The 19,341-nt window shown below is 43.8% G+C and overlaps 1 protein-coding gene across 2 annotated transcripts in view; it reads left to right on the top strand.

Annotated features, from left to right (window-relative positions):
* The window catches only part of wdr7 (WD repeat domain 7), a 34,880-nt gene that overhangs the window by 1,998 nt on the left and 13,541 nt on the right, over positions 1–19,341 (top strand). The window contains exons 5-23 of one of the 2 annotated variants that reach the window (XM_086135143.1): positions 108–282; positions 426–502; positions 600–719; positions 828–973; positions 1,105–1,204; positions 1,330–1,477; positions 1,781–1,896; positions 2,008–2,140; positions 2,358–2,578; positions 2,668–2,863; positions 3,995–4,209; positions 5,601–5,834; positions 5,946–6,239; positions 6,434–6,630; positions 7,139–7,236; positions 8,978–9,127; positions 10,513–10,631; positions 10,824–10,947; positions 14,010–14,123. In XM_086135143.1, coding sequence (XP_085991269.1) covers positions 108–282; positions 426–502; positions 600–719; positions 828–973; positions 1,105–1,204; positions 1,330–1,477; positions 1,781–1,896; positions 2,008–2,140; positions 2,358–2,578; positions 2,668–2,863; positions 3,995–4,209; positions 5,601–5,834; positions 5,946–6,239; positions 6,434–6,630; positions 7,139–7,236; positions 8,978–9,127; positions 10,513–10,631; positions 10,824–10,947; positions 14,010–14,123 — 2,977 coding nt within the window. The remainder of the gene's footprint in view (positions 1–107; positions 283–425; positions 503–599; positions 720–827; positions 974–1,104; positions 1,205–1,329; positions 1,478–1,780; positions 1,897–2,007; positions 2,141–2,357; positions 2,579–2,667; positions 2,864–3,994; positions 4,210–5,600; positions 5,835–5,945; positions 6,240–6,433; positions 6,631–7,138; positions 7,237–8,977; positions 9,128–10,512; positions 10,632–10,823; positions 10,948–14,009; positions 14,124–19,341) is intronic. The other variant, XM_086135145.1, reaches the window with a different exon arrangement.

The raw sequence follows: 19,341 nt of genomic DNA on the forward strand, positions 1-19,341 counted from the left end.
CTTATATTATAAACATACTATAGCGTGCACTAGTGTTGAAATATCATTGCCAGCTTTCCAATTTTTTTCTCGTCATTTCCTTCTTACTTTTCTCTGTGATGCTCCAGTTCTATCAGTTCGCGGTCAGCACGCAGCGAGAAGGTCGTCTGCTGTGTAATGGCCACTACCCAGAGATTCTTGTGGTGGATGCCACCAGTTTGGAGGTCCTGTACTCGCTGGTGTCCAAAATATCCCCCGACTGGATCAGCTCCATGAGTGTTATCCGATCACACCGCACACAAGGTTTAAAGACACGATTCGCTTACTCCTTAATTTGTTTCAAACTCAAAAGAATGTGCACGACGGTTTAAAATTGCAATGCACATATTGGTGTTTTTCATCATATGGATCCAAGGTTACATTCTGACTTATGTCTCTTTCTGCAGAGGATACAGTCGTGGCAGTGTCAGTGACGGGCATTTTGAAAGTCTGGATCATCACAGCGGAGGTCAACAGGATGCAGGTAGTAGTGATTGTTCATTCAGAAAGAGGAAATCCTTTTTTTTTTGGACAGACAAAAACATATTAACAAAACATTATTGAAAAAAAAATCCCCTCAGGACCTGGACCCGGTGTTCGAAGAAGAATCCAAACCCATATATTGTCAGGGCTGTCAGAGTATTTCCTTCTGTACGTTCACTCAGAGCAGCCTGCTGGTGGTCTGCTCCAAGTTCTGGAGGGTAAGAGATGGCCCCCAAACCAAGTACTGATCACACTCCACACAGACGAGGTCGAGCAGAGCAACACTTGGCCTCGAATTGAATCCCAAATATGTTTGTCTTTGTCAGGTTTTTGATGCAGGTGACTATTCGCTGCTCTGCTCCGTGCCCAGCGACAATGACAAGGCTTGGGCTGGCGGAGAGTTCATTGCAGCCGACAAAGTCATCATCTGGACTGAAGACGGCTGTAGTTACATCTATAACCTACCGGCCAGGTATATTTGCAAAGAACCCAACGTCGTCATCATGATCATCATCATCAGAGCCCAGCAGCTGTCAAAGAGCACCACTACAGACCAAGAATGTTCAGTTAGTTTTGTTTTTCTTATCTCCATCTATTTTCCAGCTGTCTACCCGCTAGTGTACATTTCCGAAGTGATGTGGGCAAAAAAGAAGGCTCAATACCGCCGCTGGTCTACAGCATCGAGAATCTAACAGACAAACAGGTCGGTTACTAAGCTCTCTTGTTGAAATGACATTATATACTAGTAGAATCCCAAATGCATCGAGGCAGCCATGGATCTTCATTTTACTTTAAAGCGATGCGTCCTTAATTTCTGCTTCTTTGTAGCTCCTGATATGTCCTCCTGTGACTTGCTTCTTCTTTGGTCGACGGGAGCCCTTCCACAAGCTACTGATCCAGGGAGACTCTGCGGGCAGACTGTCTTTGTGGAGCATCCCGGACTCTTCGCCTCCACGGCCACTGTCCACTCCGGCGGGTGAGGACTAATGAAAATTGAAACGTACTTTTTGGGGAGGGGGTACTTTGCTTTTACAGTATTGGTCGATATTTTCATCATGTTGTGACTCGGAGGCAAAGGGACATCTGGGGGTCGAAATGTATAACACTGATGACCGATGCCATCATCTTTGAGGTTTTATTTAGTACAGGGGACGTAAAGATAACGTAACTATGCTTTGGGGATCCTGGGATACCTGTTTGGGAATCACCGCTCTGCACAACTGCATGTGCAAACTCCAATGATCTAATCTCAGGGGTCTGTACATCCCTCTTTCTCTAGAGCTGCAGGTCTCATCCACCATCAGTCTCCAAGAGGCATTTGATAAATTGATTCCTGTGTCCTCTGGTATCATTGACCAGCTCAGCCTCCTCCCCAGCAAAGAGGAACCGATTAAGGTGTGACCGTGTGCACGAATACATTTCTCATACAGGAGTTTGAAATGGAAAGGTCTGATGGAGTAGAATTCTCTTACCTTCCATTAAAATGCACCTGATTTCCTCCTTCAGGTGACGGCCAGCGTCTACATCCCCTCCCAGGGTCGACTGGTGTGCGGAAGAGAAGACGGCAGCATTATTTTGGTTCCTGCCACTCAGACTGCCATTGTTCAGTTGCTGCAGGGAGAACACATGCTTAGAAGAGGTGAAGAAAGGAGAGTTGTTTTTGGGAGCCTTTTTACACTGTTCACTAGCTACTTAAATGGCACAGAGTTGATTGCAAACATCTGCCAAGGACAATCAATACCTCACAAATGTCTGTATTTGCTTCACAACATCCATTCATTGTCCACTAATCTAAGATTTCTATGAGGAAAGTCGACATTGCACCTTTCTAAGTTTGATTTGCATGTTCCCTGCAGGATGGCCACCCCATCGCACGCTACGAGGTCACAGGAATAAGGTGACGTGCGTCCTGTATCCGTACCAGATCTCGCCCCGCTACGACCAGCGCTCTTTGGTGTCGGGAGGGGTGGACTTCTCTGTCATCGTGTGGGACATTTTCACTGGAGAGATGAAGCACATTTTCTGTGTCCATGGAGGAGAGATCACCCAGCTCATCGTCCCTCCAGAAAACTGCAGCGTGAGTTCTCCCGCAAATTGACTTTGTCGGATCACCGTCAATGGATTTTGTCTATTGATGAAACGCCTCTGCCCTTGTTTTGTCTGCAGACTCGGGTGCAACACTGCGTCTGCTCCGTGGCCAGTGACCACTCGGTTGGCCTGCTCAGCCTTCGGGAAAGGAAGTGCATCATGCTTGCGTCACGGCACCTGTTCCCCATCCAAGTCATCAAGTGGCGCCCCGCTGATGACTACCTCGTTGTCGGATGCTCTGATGGCTCCGTTTATGTCTGGCAGATGGATACAGGTGAGACTAGTCATACAGTTGACACCCTTTTATTAAAGCGAGTAAATTCCGGACTCAACCATAATGGGTGAAAAGTATGGATATGAAAATGCCATTTAAAACATTTTTATTATTTTTATAGTTCTGCGTCTCTCACACACTTAAACCTTTTTGATATTAAAATGCACCTATAAAATGTGAATGTTTTAGAATTATTCTTCAACCTAATTTTGCCGCTTCCAGAAACCATTTTATTTCAACCTATTACAACGATGCCAGCACAAATGAACACGTGCTTGTCAGCCAAAGTACAACTTTGGTTTGAATGCGCTCTACAATGATCTCACTGGCAAGACTGTGCTTGTGAGTGTGTGTGTTTGGGTCCTGAATGAGCTGCAGCGCTGAGAGATTGCAGGGCAACTGAGTGTGAAATTAAAAGTGTGTATGAGACGGCGAGGGAGGAAAGAGCGCGCTTGCCTCTGTGTATGTGTACGTGAGAAAGAGCGGAAGTGAGCCCGAGAGCAGTCAGAAAGAGGGAGAGAGTCTGTCTGTGAGCATGTCTGATGCCTTGCACACCCTCGCACACACGCGAATAGACACTCGCTCTCTCTCTTTGACGCACGCAGACACACAGCATAATGGTGCCACTTCTCTTCTCACTCAATACTTAGAGGCAATCGTGCTATCAGGTCTGTCTGCAGCTAATGGGGTCTCCTCTAAACCTCTCTCTTTTGTAAGGGCACAGGATTGTTGCAGCCGGAGATAACTGTGAACCGAATCGCATTCAAGACAATAGATGTTGATAGTTGAGCATTATGAAACCAAGGTTTGGGGGGGGGGGGGGGGTGAAGGATATTTGGCATTAATGAAAAATAACAATTTTGAAGACGCATAACCCCAACAGACAAAATGTGCGACAGGATTGAAGTGAGAAAAAGGACCCCCCCACAATGGTCATAGGTTTAAAATGAGCAAATTGCACTTGCAGTCCTAGAATCTGTCACTGAAAAGCTTTTCACAAGCTCCGTCTTAGCCCCACAATCATGTTGGGTGGATAAAGGCAAAGTATAACAAGGATAACTTCTCATTGTTTTCAATGTTCTGTTACGATTCTCTTAACTTGCTCACTGTCCGATACTTGAATGTTTGCAGGGGCCTTGGACCGCTGCGTGATGGGCATTACTGCAGTCGAGATACTCAATGCCTGCGATGAGCTGGCTCCGGCCACCGTGGACGCCCTGAGCCATTCGGCAGTGAACCTGAAGCAGGCAATGACACGCCGGAGCCTGGCGGCACTGAAGAACATGGCTCAGCACAAACTGCAAACACTCGCCACCAATCTGCTGGCGGCAGACAACGCTGACAAGGTACAGTCACTGTTCAATTAAGGACTGCGGAGTAGGATCCAGGAAGTAAGCGTTGTATTAGAATGGAATTGGGCAGGTATGTGTTCATTGTCCGAGTGCTGAGACTCGATCATGTTGGTCTTAATCGCCGCTCTTTTCTGAAAAGCCTAGCGCACAGCTGCTGCATTTTTCTCCCTGCCTCTCTATATCGGAAATACATCACTGTTGCTTTTTGTTGTTGTTTTCGTTGCCTCCCACCCCAGGGTCATTTCTCTTGCATTATGGGTCAACCCCCCCCCCCCCCCCCCCCCCCGCCCTGTGAGTGGCTGTGTATGCTCCCCTGCCGTGTGTGATGAAAGATAATGACCACGAAATGTCAGACTATCAACACAAACACTACACCCAGTCAGCTGCAAGCCATCATCTCTGTTTACAGTTGCAGTTTTTAGTCAGGTGTTAAGGAAGTCAGGATGTGACTTTCAATTTGTCCTCTGGCATTTCTGCTGAACCGCGTTTTTGTTTTATTTTTGTCTGAAGGAGGTAAAGTATTGCCAAAGTGGGAGAAAAATATGATCAATAGATGTGTTTTTATAATTACCGTTTTTTTTTCTGGGCGTAATCGGCTGATATGCTGATTCAGTGCTCTGTTACTGTCAAATGGTGGTAAATCATGTCATTGAAATTTGGATGAGCAAAGTGTGCAAACCTCGAGTATGGGCTTGTTACAAAGACAGTGTGCATAGTTCAATTCATCTTTTTATCATACACTGTGATTTGGTGGGCGTTGAACCCAAAATTGAACAACAACAATGAAGAAAGTCATGAAAAAGCCATTTGTGCTGCCGCAGAAATGTTTTATTTTGGGAACAGAATTTTTGAAGTCCCAATGTGGGCTTGGTTTGAACTCCCGATTTCAAGCAAATGTTCAAGAGGGTGCTTGAAAAAAGTCCCAAGAACTGTCTGTGACTTGCCACATTTGCATGGCTTTCCACTGAAACAAGTAGACTCGTGTGCAATGGGGCCCTTGGCCTTTAGGTGGCAACGTTCATCCACTGGAACTTGCTGACATTGACGCGAGGACCAAGACGAGAATGTTGTATTGAATGATTATTATTTTCCTTCCTTGCATTTCTAAGCGGTATGATTTTTTTTTTTTTTAATGTGAGAGATAATTTCAGTGATTCATAGTTTTGCACATTCTGGGCAAACAGAAGTCTTCTGTGTGTGAACATATTGTTTCAAGTACGATTGTCACCCCTCAAAACGTGATAACAATGTTAAACATTCAAAAATAATTTGTTTTTGTCTTAAAGAAATGTGACTACTATATAGCCTGACGCTTAAACGTTTATCTCCTGCATCTGACGGATTCACAGATTTTACTGATTTCCAACATGCTTCCTCCTCTTTAGGGAAACCTGCCCAAATATTCTCACAATGCACTGGTGGTCCAGGCAATGAAGACCAACCTCACCGATCCTGACATGCATGTGCTGTTCTTTGACGTGGAAGCCGTGATCATCCAGTTGCTAACGGAAGAAGCTCAGAGGCCAAATCCCATGCTGGTGTCCCCCGAGACGCTGCAGAAAAGCCAGGCTGGCGCTGACAAGGGAGGCTCTTTCCTGGCCAACAAGATCTTCAAGCAGGTCAGGAAGAAACACGCAGCAATCCAGACTCACCTTCTGGAACAGGCCTTTGTGGTATATTTCAAGAGTTAGTTTCAAACACTCGTGTTGACGTCGTTAAAAAAAATATAGGTAAAAGAAACAATGAAGGAGACCATCAAGGAGCACCTTTTGGACGAAGATGACGAAGAGGAGGAGGAGATGAGGAGGCGCGAGGAGAAGTCAAAGTCCTTGAGTCTTCTGGAGTACAACCTTACAATGGACACCGCCAAACTCTTCATGTCCTGCTTGCATGCCTGGGGTCTCAACGAGCAGCTGGACGGTATCTGTCTGGAAAGACTTGGCATGCTTAGGCCACACTGCCCCATTTCTTTTGGTCTCATCTCCAGGGGAGGTCACATGTCCCTCATGCTGCCCACCTTCAAGGTATGTGCCAATCTGGACGATTTATCCGAAATGAAAATGTGAACTATTTCAATGACCAATCAAGACAATTAATTGTCCCTCCTTTTAATGCTCATGTCTTGTGTTGTAATGCTAGCTGAAAAAAAAAAAATTAGCCTTTGGTGTGCTCTCGCCATTCCCTGTGTTTGGTTCATTTGTCACCCTCCATTTGTCAGGAGTCTTTGCTGCGGCAGTTGTCCCTTGCAACAGGCCGCAAACTGACTTTGTCAGACATTGTTGGCAAGGGGACGTATGGCGTGTCAAGGGCGGTCACTACGCAGCACCTCCTGTCCGTCATCTCGCTGGCCAACACGCTGATGGGCATGACCAATGCCACCTTTGTCGGCGAGCATATGAAGAAGGCACCGGCCAGGTAATAAATGCAGAAGAGCAGGACGCTCTCAAAAGTATAATACGGTGCACTGACAAAGTATTTGCCTCTTCTGAAATTCATACTTTTTTGCATTGTTTCCCCACTTTAATGATTACAATCAGAAAACAAATGTCAATATCAGACAATGATAATCTATGTAAACAAAAAAATGGGAGATGTGAAAATGGGTTTGGTATAGATCTTTTTCCATCATTAAATATGTGCATGAATGAGATTTGTGCAGCTTTCTTTGTCAATCGTCTTTCTGGATATTTTTGTCTCTCGAAAAGTAAGTTTCCTCTGGTATGTTCAGACGCAGGATTGTGCCTTTACTTAACAATTCAATAGCCTGAGCAGACAAATAACCTTTTGTGCATGTGTGTGAGTGTGTGTGTGTGTGTGTGTGTACGTGCGCAAGTGAATGTGTCTTTTTTTTTTGGTGCTCTTCCACCTTTCTCCTGTCTGTTCCTTTAATATTTCATGCCTCGTCTTTGTGATCCTCCTCCAGGCCTCCCAGACCAGGAGGAACCCCGGAGACTCCTCGTAGGACGCCGGCCACACCCCCTCAGCCCTCCAACCCGGCACTACAAGCCCAGATCAAACAAGGTAACTACAAAAGGAGGGGGGGGGGGGGCGCTTGCTTCACACACCCATGGGGTCCTGCGGGGACATTTGGAGAGAGGCGGGGTCTCATAATGTAGCCTACTGGCAATAAATCCCACAGAGACTTAAAAAAAAATATCACAGAAAGAAGCTGCTGGTGTTTTCTTGTTCAGTGGGTCTTTAAAAGGACTCTTTTGTCATTTTTGACATGGTAGAGGTACAACAGCTGGAGTTCACAGCTGGAGTTCAACCTTCTTAAAAATTAATTATTTCCATAGTCATTGAGCGTCAAAGGATTTAATAATAAAAAAAAAAGGAATTTAAAAAACAAACAACTCAAAAATGAACGATGTCTTTGGAAGTCTTTTTAATGGCCCTCATATGTGTCTACGTAAATGATCGTTTTTCTTCAATAAACTGGGAAACATTGATCAACTTTGTATGATTATACCTCAGCAAATACATCTTTTAGGAACATTTAAATGATCGTATAAGAAACAAAACCACCAAAATGGGAAATGTGTGTTTTTTCTGTTATAACATCAATCATTCAAGTTGTATCCGCAGAGGATTTTTGCCGCAAGACAAAATGACCAAACTGCACTGCAACACAATGCTTTTCCCAAGTAAAAGAAGTGTCGCAACTTGTTCGGTCGGGTTCACTGTAGGCGACATTGTAACCATCTGTCACCATCTGCCATACATACGCAACCGCACGCATGCACACTTGTCAAGCACAATACCTGCACATTTGTTTATACACACACTTGCCTCGGATGGCACACTTGCATGGGTGGTGGGAGGGAATGGGGTTTGGGGCTATTGTCATGCTTCAATGGGGGCGGGCGGGAGCGTGACAAGCGTGTGGACTGATTCGCGCCACACTCCTATTCATGCCCATTCAGAGGGACTCCTTGGCCATGACCTCTGCTCAGACAGTCTACTCCAACCAGGTGTGTGTGTGTGTGTGTGTGTTGTGCACTAATAGCAGCTCACAATCTCCTCAAAAAAAATAAAATAAAAATAGACACCCCTAATATCCCACATACACACAGAAGATACTGTTAGCAAAGAGCAATGATTTTTGGGGGGTTTTGAGCAATGATTTATTTATTTTTCTAATACTCCTTGGAATTAGTACTTTTAGTGGGACATCCTTGATCGTACTTATTCCAAAAAAAAATGTCCTCAAGCCTTTTCGTTTTCGGGCTTTGGTTTATTCAGATTTTGTCCGTGCTCTTGCAGGAAAGTCATTTATCTATTTTACTTTTCTTTCTGTTTTCTGTAGCATTACATTTGGTGATTTGAGATGACTTTTCTCCTGCATAGGAAATTTGGCTCTGTGATTAATTTTTTTTTGGGGGGGGGGGGGGGCGGGGCGACATGACTGTCTTTCATCAAACGTTGAAGATGACCTCATCGTTTCAATCAAGAGTTCTAAGTCATGATCTTCAAACCTGCTGGAACCCGATTGCTCTCTGCCCTGCTTTGTGCTTCATAATCAACTAAGAGTTATGTGTAGCCCCCCCCCAGACAGGATCAAGAGATTTATTTTATCTACGTCTTTTTTTTTTTTGCTTTCATTCTTTTCTGTTGCTGTTTTGTAATTGAGTGTAAACTATTCTTTTGGACTTAACTGCCTCCCCCCCCCCCCCTTCTGTGTCGTGTGTATGTATACAGTTGACAGCTCTCTAACATCTTCCTTCACTCTTTACTATTTTTCTCCTTTTCTTCCTTTTCCAAGCTGCGGTAGCCACCACAGCCAGCACCAAAGTTTCTGCTACCGTTACAACGGCGGGGCCCCCGGGGGCTCCTGGGGTTGTTGTTCCTCAGAGGGCCCCGGGCTCCCCCGGCCCTGGTCCTGCTTCTCATAGCATCCCCTCGGTCAATGAAGGTACCGACTGAACCGATGGGTTCAGCTTAAAGGAAATCTGACAGCCCTGTCTTGATTCACCCACTTGCGCTTGGAGATCCTCTTCTTCCCTTCCTCTATTGTCCACTCCCTTGAGTTCCTTTTCTCATGTTTGTATTCTCCCTCTCATGTAGTTTCTATCATTTCATGTCATATTTGGTTTCATTTGGACTTTCCTGTCCTCAAGGCGTTCTTTAGTTATTGACATGCCCAGAATCAGTTTCCACCCATCTATTATTGTTCACGTTTTCGTGTCTCTCGCCTCAATCTTACCTTAGTCATGCTCCTCCTGCTTTTCTCAAGTGTCCATGTTGGTCCTTTTTTTTTTTTTTTTTTTTTTTTTAAACCAATGTCTTTCTTAATGTTTGGGTCTACAGCGCTGTACGTCTACCTGTTTGTTTGTCTGTCGTAGGTGTGTTCAATTCACTTTCGGCTCACTCAGTTGAACAGCGATCAAAATGCGGCACTAGTGAAGAGTTGAAACGTTTGTCTGCCTTTTGTTTTCAAATTCCCAGCACTGTGGAACTTGCAAACAACCAACGCTGTCTTGAAACAATTCACTTGAGAGTGCATTGACCATTGTCCCTGTCGGCTGGTGTTTGGTCGAGTTGTTCATGTGCAGTCTACTGTTGTCCAGTGATATTTCTCTCTTTCTGTCTTTTGCATGTTTGGTCTTCTCGGCTTCTTTTTGCTTCGTTGGCCTGCCTATTATTTTATATTGTAGACTCACTTGGTGACATTAAGCCGGTGAAAGCTATATCCGTTTCCTCACTCAGTGCTTCTTTGACATGGGCGAACCCTCCTCAGCTCTTAGCAACATCATAATAAAATACATTACACCAAAACGCACATGGGGGAGCGGTGTCAGGTGGGGATATGTGACCATATCGAAAACTTGTGAGCGTTGGTTTGCGAGGTTTATGTTTGTTTCAAATGCACACCTGGACTAAATGCTGTCTTCAAAAGTAGACGCTTTCATTTTCAAGTATAAAGATAAGGTAGTGTTACAGTTGAACCTGTTTGCATCATTGCTGTCATGTAAAACACAAAACAGTTTCTCACTGAAGGGTCAACTTCAAAATCAAATTGTCTCATTCATGTGGGGATGTTGCAAAAATGTTGAAAAAAAAAATTACATTTTCAGTCAAAATGTAATTTCATTGTGGTGTGATTTCAGTATTCCGTCAGTCTAACATCTGTTTTGTCTGATGCTAGAACAATATAAAAAGCTGACGATGCACGGACAACTAGGCTTTTTGCAAGCAAAATTTTGTTCATTTGATGTCAGTTTTTTCTTCTGCCCCCTGCCCCCCCCTTACACCTGCCAGTACAAATCCCATGAAATTACCTTTTGTGTGTATTTGCAGGTTGGAGCCAGCTGGCAGCAATGCACTGTGTCATGCTCCCTGACCTCTTGGGCCTCGACAAGTTTAGACCTCCACTACTCGAAATGCTGGCGAGGAGATGGCAGGACCGCTGTCTCGAGGTAAAACGCTCAGGGGCTGCATTTGATTTGCCTCCGCAGTTTGTACCGTCTTAATGTTCTATTCACAAAGGCTATGGCGCTACTGATATTCCAACGCAAATATGTTCGCAAAGTTTCATCCAATCACAAATGACCGAGTGATTGACGCACCTCAGTCTTCGCACTAAGGGAAATGTCTGTGCTTTTACGTAGGTACGTGAAGCAGCACAAGCTTTACTGCTGGCTGAGTTGAGAAGGATCGGCCAATCAGGGCGCAAGGACACCATTGATTTGTGGGCGCCTTACCTGCCGCAATACGTGGACACAGTCAGCTCCCGTAAGTACTCAGACATATTTTTTTTCAATATCCTGACTTTTTTATTTTTATTTTTGAACAATATCAGTTTTTATACAGTATTGTGAGCTGCTTTTTTTTTTTTTTTTTTTTAACGTCGCCAACCTCCCCACACTCCTGTGATAACAATCGGACCGTTAGGTTCATCTCGTGATTCTATTGCATTGTGACGTTTGATATTGGTCCGTCCCTAATAAATAGCACCCCATTTCAGTCATCTCGTCTGGATGTGATGAATACATTGATTAAGTGAACGAACAATTTAGTGACATGAAGAGGGCAACTTTTTCCAATTTTCTTAAGACTGCTTGGTCTTTTTTTTAGGATTCGTTTGACTTTTAATGGTGCGCACTGCATCAGTAGGCCAACAGCATCACATTGCCTTTGTCTCACTCTCGCCATCCATCCAGCTGTTTTCTCTGCTTCCCCATGCACCCCCCCCCACTCTCCCTCCCCCTTCTGTCTATAGTTAGATCTTATGATGGGTTGATCTCCACCTTTGTTTATGAGAAACAGTCTTCTAAAATACTATGCCTGTGTGTGTGTATTTTTCCAGGGGTTGCCTTGTAGTTGCTGAGGATGCTGGATGGGAGGGGGGGGGGGGGTTCCTCTGGGGAACAGTTGCCATGGAAATGGGTACCGGTCAGTGTTGTGTTACCACTGCCGTACCGCAGGCGGGGGAGGTAGGGAAGTGATGGACGGGTGACCCCAGGGGAAGAGGGAGGACAGATGGGGGAGGGAACACCGAGGGCAAGATAGAGTGAGGTTATAGGGTCACTGAATTTGATCTATGCACAGCACAACAAGACTGACTGACGAAAAAAAGTGGGTTATTCTGGTCCTGAAAATCAGGGCTATCGTGAGAAAATCAAGTAATGATGGTGCAACGCAAGTAGCCGTCTACTTTTATCGCTAATCTCTGCGACTCATTTTTGACCTGAAAATATATATTTTTTCACTATGACATGAGGAATCCATTATTTGGGTTGTTTTTCTTGGTGCGGAGGTATCTGTCAACCCTGTTAGCCGGACATGCTACAAAGAATTACAATTAAACCTTGCAGTTTAACCTTCGAAGTGGATGGCTTCTGGCAGAATACGGAATGGAAGCCCAGGAGAGGTGGCGCAGGGCAAGTAGTTAACCTCAAATAACCACCAGTCATCCCGCTCACTTCATGAACTCGTTTCATGCCAAAATGTAAAAGTACGTTGGCAAAAACCCGATCATTTAGTGTCCATCATTTCGTGGGAATGATTTCACCATGATAAATTACCACGAGATGGCAGGTGGGGCTTTGATCAGATCTTGGTCCACACTGCGCTTGAGTGGGCGCGGGTGCGCTCTGGTGATCCGAAGTTGCGTGCAGGACGCCACCAGAGAGAACATAGATAGATACCGTCAGCTAACTCTACAACAGAGCTTATTCAAATCAAAAAATGATGACAAAGTCCCATCGTCATCCTTAACGAACACGCGAACACGTTACGCAAAATCGCCTCCATTCTTCACACCTCCACGCTCATGCACACATGCAATTTGGCCCTTTGAACTCACTGTGTGTGCCAGCTGTTTCTTTGATCACTGAATAGTAACCACCATACCCTTTTCTGTTGCGATATTTCGCATCTGCCCCCCCCCCCCCAATTTTCTTCACCTGCTGCTTTTGGTGTTTATCCTTTTGTCCTCCTTGTGTGTGTTGATATGAAGTTCAGTAGTTCTAGGAGTCATGGTATCAATAAAATGAACGCAGATCACCAAATAGCCCGATTGCCAGACTAAAGTGGAATCGGCCCGCTATGATTTTACAGAAAAGGAAGTATGTGTTTTGAATCGAGGAAGAGAGAGCAACAGACACAATGGAGTAGGAGGAAAAGGTCCGGGAGGTTAACAAGGCATGCTGGGAGCTATGTGTCATGGCTGACATGACAAGCTTGACCTTGGAGCAGGCAGGAATACCTTCTTTTCCCTCTCCCCTCCCCATCCATCCTAACCCCCCTCCCACCTTCAGTCCTCCATTCTACAATGCCCAACCCACCCCGCCTCTTCTTTCTCCCGCAGCGGGTTTCAACTCTTTCATTCTCCAGCAGCTGACTTATAGATCATAGGCCTGGTTGGATGCGTTTTGTAACGATGTGAAAAGCAATGGTGTGGAAGTCCCAGTGGCAAGTGGGTCTGTATATCAGATGGATTAAATTCTCTTGCCGAAAAATACAACAGCAGCTGAATTTCTTTTCGTAGACCCCCAATAAGTGCCATTTTCTAAAATTATCAGAACATCGCTTACCTTAGGACCATGTATCACAGTCACTCTTGTGCTGCAGTAGGCCAATGCGGAGACATTTTACAGATTGACCGAGACATTAAAAACAACAACAACAGCAATCATTTTCCTTCTATTTCACAATTTTGCAATACTTTCTGTTTGTCCAGCACATGAAATCCCAATAATATACAATGAAATAGTTCTTCCTCAGAACCTGGTGATATTGTAATGTTGTTTCAGGCATCGTCTCTTGCGCTCACTTTGAATGTGTTGTTTTCAATTGGGCGAGATAACACAATTTTGCTGTATAATTTTTCTAATGATTTCTCATTATATGTTGCGTTTGTGTCATTCTGCTCAAATGAACACAGAGAGAAACGATGAGTGTTTTCTTGCACGCAGTGTTGCGAGTGCCCGTGTGGATTTCTTTAATGAATCTGTTTAACCAGAGATTATCCCAGCATCGGTTCAATTACCTTTTGTCACTCCATTCATTAGGGAATAATCATTCATTAGCCTGGCTAATGAAAAGCACTGTTAATTGGCAATGGAGCGATAAGGCTTTAATGAAGGCACTAAGTGTATCCTGTTTGTTGGAACAGGTGTGTGTTTCTATTAATTCCCCTGATAACGGAGAGGTCCAATAAACCTTTATTAGCTACTTCACCGGGAAAATCGGAATCAATGTGAAACCTGTTGTGATGAGAATACTAACGGCTACACAAACCCCGTGAAAGTTCGGACCCGTGCATTTTAATAAAGTGTGCTTCTATCTTTTAGCCAGCGCATCCACCGAACCCTCGACTCCGGCTCCGCCACCTCCTGAAGCGCAACCAATTGAGGCCAAGGCTCCCGAGGAGGAAATGGACGTCACTGATGATGACATTACTGCAGGTATTCATAACAATACAAGCAAAAACTGTACCGTTGCAAACACTCTTGGCACTTGCTTTCCCCATGCAATCAATTGCTGATTATTCACACACACTAAATTTCGACACATGCACACCTGTAACTTTGCACAAATGCCCAGTTGTCTTATGGCGTTTAAATATTTTTGCCGACACTAATAACGTCATACATCCAACCTTATTAACTTATTTTTAAAAAATGGTTTGACACCTTTAGCCTCCCAGCTCCCTTCCTTCCTACTTTCCTCCCCATCCTTCTCCCAGAACAATCAATATTACATACGTAGCTAACAATTTGTCATTTCACACTGGCCATGTTTACATATTTTTTGCCCTCTATTGACAGCGGTATTTTTCATTTTCTGTGCAGCATTAAATCTTTAAAATCGTACAAACACCAAGTATCCACCAAAACAGGGAAAAGGAGAATCCTACGCGGGAGCAATGGAAACGGAACTAAAAATACAAAACCAAAAAAAAACCCCAAAACAAGAAGTAACTAGGAAGAGAAGACAAGTGGGGAAAGAATGCTGTTGACAACAGCAGAATGACTTGGCTTTGGGCTGTTACCACGGCACTCTTCCATGCCCCAGACGCACATGCCACACACACACACGCACACACACAGACACCCGCGTTGTCTGGTGGAGGTGTCAAGCGATTTAAAAAAGAAGCAATTAAAATGAGTTGCATCACTGCAGACGTTCAACAGCCTTTTAAGTCTTAACTTATTTGTGACGGGTATCATCAGCATGACATTAAAAACAAACGTGCATATTAGAAATTGGATTTAGTTGGAGAAATCGGCGTGCAACCTGACGACTGAGTGAGACAAAGGCATCAAACGCCAATCAATTTTTGGAGTCATTTCTTCGGCCCGCCACACACACCAAGCAATGCGGCCAAAAGCGACTTAACTGGACAATCGTGCGTGAGTCCCTTCTTATCATTCAACTTTTTAAGGCCCCACATGCACTCTAGTGTATTATTGTTTTTCCACACACACCATGGCACAATTGTCAAGGAAGAAGCAGTTTATCACGGGGGCTGTCGCCACAATAATACAAAGTGGAGCGCGACCGATTAATTGGCCCCCATAATAGCGTATCACCTGTGTATCGACATTGGACAATATGGAATAGATGTGCTGCATGAACTTTTTTTTTTTTTTTTTCTGGACAGAGATTCTGTCACGCAAGCCACTCTGTGTCTCTGCTGCACTTTTCCTGAGTGCCTGGCCCCACCCCCCTCATACACAAACGCACAGACCAGTATTATGTAATTATATTTACTGGTTTTGGGAGGCATTCTGTGTACATGACAAGAATCCATTAATTCTTCCGCACTCTAAACAAGGAACATGACTGAAAAAATGTTGCCTTTTCTTTTCTGAACTCAACTTTTGGTTTTCCCGTTTCCATCTCTCAACCCCGGAGAGCGTTTGCGGTGGCGCAGATAGAGGTCAGAGGTGAAAGGTCAGGCTGACCCTCACCTCTCAGTGTCATTAGCCCAGTTGTGATTGGGTTAGCCGAAACGCTAGCCTCCCCTGCTAATCTAATATCTGTGCCTGGAGGTTGTTTGGGTCAGCTCACATTTCTCTTCGGCGTAGATTGAATCTGCGCAGAGATGAATGTTCGCAGTGGTGACTCTAAACCTTCTTGATTGTTTCCGATGATTGAGTTTGCGCCGTTTTTTTACACATTGAGGGACACCTGCAAAGGTGCGGCGTCAATTTAAGATGATTAGTAATAATAATAAAAATATTATTGGGGCAATAACATTGTGGCATAGGGCCACGGAGGTTTGTAAATGTTTTCAAAAGTGCATTTGTATTTTCTTGGGGTGTCTTGATGTGATATTAAAATGTGGCTTGGATCGGCAAAGCCGTAAGTTTAACGATGATAAATGTACAACAGAAATCTGGATTTACGACGTAGATGGATTTCTTGAATCAGGGAATTGCTTCAATTATACTTTTCGGACAAATTAAAGAAGGCTAAAGAGATTCTTAAAAAAACACATCATGCCACAATCCAACGCGACGTCAGATCCGCCTCTTCCCATCATCCTTGAGCTTTCTCATGAGCGCAGATTCTTGTCTGTCAATCCGAAGACAATAAAATGCATTTAACCTTTAGACCGACTTAGGCAGGGTCGAAGGGCAATAACCACTTTAGGATTTCCAATTGTTTTTCTTGTGGCTTTTTTTTCCTTTATCGTCTTAATTGTGTTTTCAATTATTTCTCAAGCTTCCATGTCCCCTGACATTCACTTTAAGAATGGAGTGCATCCTTGACCACCACAGAATTCCACGGCGCAAGCACACTCGCGTTGAAAGGAATTCTTCCTCCATTGTATTTTTCCACGGTCTACTCTGTCTACCGTTTGCTTTCTCCTTCAACCTGCTTTTCGTTCTCACATCAGTTTCCTGCTGATATTGATCCCCTTCCCTCGGTCCCGAGTGATCAAGTTTTACCAGCCTCCTATTGATTACCAATAGATGCAAAGCCACGCTGCAGGATTGTAGGTTGATGGGGTTACCGCTTTTGAAGTGGGGTTTGGTACGCTTGTTTGCATGAGTTCCCCAAAAAAGGAAGATCTTTTTGCGTTTATTGTCACATGTCCATCAATTATTATTTTTCGAATATTCTGACCGCAGGTACAGTATGCGCAACATTAGGTCAATGTTTTTCATTCCCCCTACTTGAGCATTCATCTTATTGAAGTTGAGGGCTTTGTCTCTCCCAGTGTTTCCAAGATCTCAGTTGTCAAGGGGCTCTATGCACAGCTCGGAACCTGCGATGTTGACTAATATGTTGCATCCTGAGTATAGGACCAGCCAAACTATGAATAAAAAGTCTGAAGTTTAGTCCCAAAAATGTTTCCCACTCTTAAGCCGCTTCGACTACTCGTGCCGGCCTTTCCTGAATTTCCCTCCATCCATTAATCAATTCCTAGCCCTGTCTCGCTCATTATTCTCTGTCCGCCTGACCTTAAAAGATATTTTTAGATGAAATCATTTTCTTTCTCTTAAAGATAATGTTATTTAGCCAGATAGCTTCCTTTTTTTTACCCCCCTTCATTCCAATCCGTCGACGATTTAGCCAAACGTAGGCAAGGGGAGAGGAGAGTTTGCTCGTGCCCCTCTTTACTTTATTGGGTTACGTTTGGGAGCAGGTTGACCAACAAATGAGATTTAGATACAATGTCATTATAATAGATCTTTCGGTCGTGAAGGAAGGGGATCGATGGCATTCAAAAATCAATCATTCCGTCCACACGGGCCGAGAGACCGCAGGTAGGATGAGCTTCACCCAACAACTGTCTGCAGACATCTCATTCCACCTAGAAAGTTCAGAGCACCTGCCAGTCTTTAATAAAAAATGTTTTAAAAAAAAAGCTTTTACATGATCAAAAATGGCTACCAATGGCCCAACTGTAAAGTTGAAAGTTTGGAGTCTCATTGATCCATCCATCAATACTTTTTTTTTTTAAGCGCGGGAACTCTGACTCGCATAAGTTTAATCAAACCACACTGCTGGTTAGGACTGTCATGTCTTCTTCACTCATGTACATTATCTTGAAAGATATATTCTTATCAAACGCCTATTTAAACGTTTTTCTCACACTACCATAACGTTTTTTCTTTCTTTTTTTTTTTGCCTTTCTGTACAGTAAATTGTAACTTTTTTGTGTGATTTTGGTTGGAAGTCCATCTGTAATTCTGTTATCTACTGGCCCATTCTGGCCCAGGGAACGGATGCCATCTCTAATCCATTTATCAGAGCCAGCCGCTGGGCCTTCTTCCAAATGACAGCTGCCCTTTTCGCAATCTCATTATAAAGAGCACCAGGATATAGTATGAAAATATGGGGGAAGGGGGCTTTGAGGGGCTGAAAAATTGAGTAACTTACAAACCTCGGACTCACCCATGTGAACCGATGGGAACAGCCTTGAGATGGCCATTTTCATTTCTTTAAAATCTTTCTTATTTTGACCTCTTGGTGTTTATCTTTTTTCTGTTTTAAACCCGTAATATTGTGAAATGTTCCCCCCCCCCCCCGACATTTAGATGAATATACTGGCTTGTAATTAAGGTCAACTTCTCATAATTACCCTATCAACATGGCCCACGTAAAAATGGTTGACCAACATTGTGTGCAGCATTTGTTTCAACTTAACGGCAGATGAACATTTGACATATGACATTAGCTTTTAGATTCGTAACCCTTTTTCTTTTTAATAATCCCAGGAGCCACGATGGATTCATCATCCATCCATCGCATAGATCTTTTTTTGCACAAGTCACGGTTTTACCTCCATCCAAATCAAATGTGTGTTTATATCCATACTTCAACTGTCAACATCAATACAGTATATAAATATTACAGAAGCTGTGTCAAAAAATGAAATATGATGTATTGTATTATATGTATCGCCAGTAATATGGTTGCCTTTGCTGGCTTGGGAGATTTGGGCGTGATAGACTCCCCTGTGACCAATCATAAGTGATTGTTGCTTCAGGCCTGCACTGCAGGATATTTGTCATGATCCTCGGACTCCATTTTTGCCTCCAATCTTTCGTATCTTATGTCTGCAATGTAAAATGCTTTTCTTTATTTTCATAAAGACAGGAGGTTGCTTTCTGCTCAACTCTGGAAATTAAATCTGATGTGCTGTAAAAATGTATTTTTTCCCCCCCAGTTAGAAAAAAATATGTATAAGCTACTGTATATCATAAATAATTGCAGAGCCTTTAGAAATTCATAATATGATTCTGACTTAGGAGTCATGTTAAATAATGACCAGAATCAGGTTGCATTAACAAATCTAGGAAGGCCAACGGCAAGACGGCACAGTGGCTCCCTCTCTCTCTCTTTTGTATGTTCATCTTACAACGTCCTACCGCAAGTGTGGGAAGGAGGGTGGAGTGTGGGTGGGTGTGGTCAGCAGGCGCTTTGTTCCCTGCGATATAAATCAGTCAGAGTGATTTGCTCACTCACCCAAAGACAGAGAAAATCAGAAATAAAAATCCGACGGCTTGATGGTAATAGAAAATTGCATCCTCTCTTTTCTCTCTCTCTCTCTCTCTCTCTCACTCTTGCCATCGCTCACACGCACACACCTACACACAAACGCGTGCACACAATTTATACGTTGCCCTTATTGGGCTTGTGTGCTTTTTTTAACCATGTGTATAA

The sequence above is a fragment of the Hippocampus guttulatus genome, chromosome 17 (genome assembly GCF_054856545.1).
Source record: "Hippocampus guttulatus isolate MCC_2025c chromosome 17, RoL_Hgut_1.0, whole genome shotgun sequence".
In the NCBI taxonomy this organism is placed as follows: Eukaryota; Metazoa; Chordata; class Actinopteri; order Syngnathiformes; family Syngnathidae; genus Hippocampus; species Hippocampus guttulatus.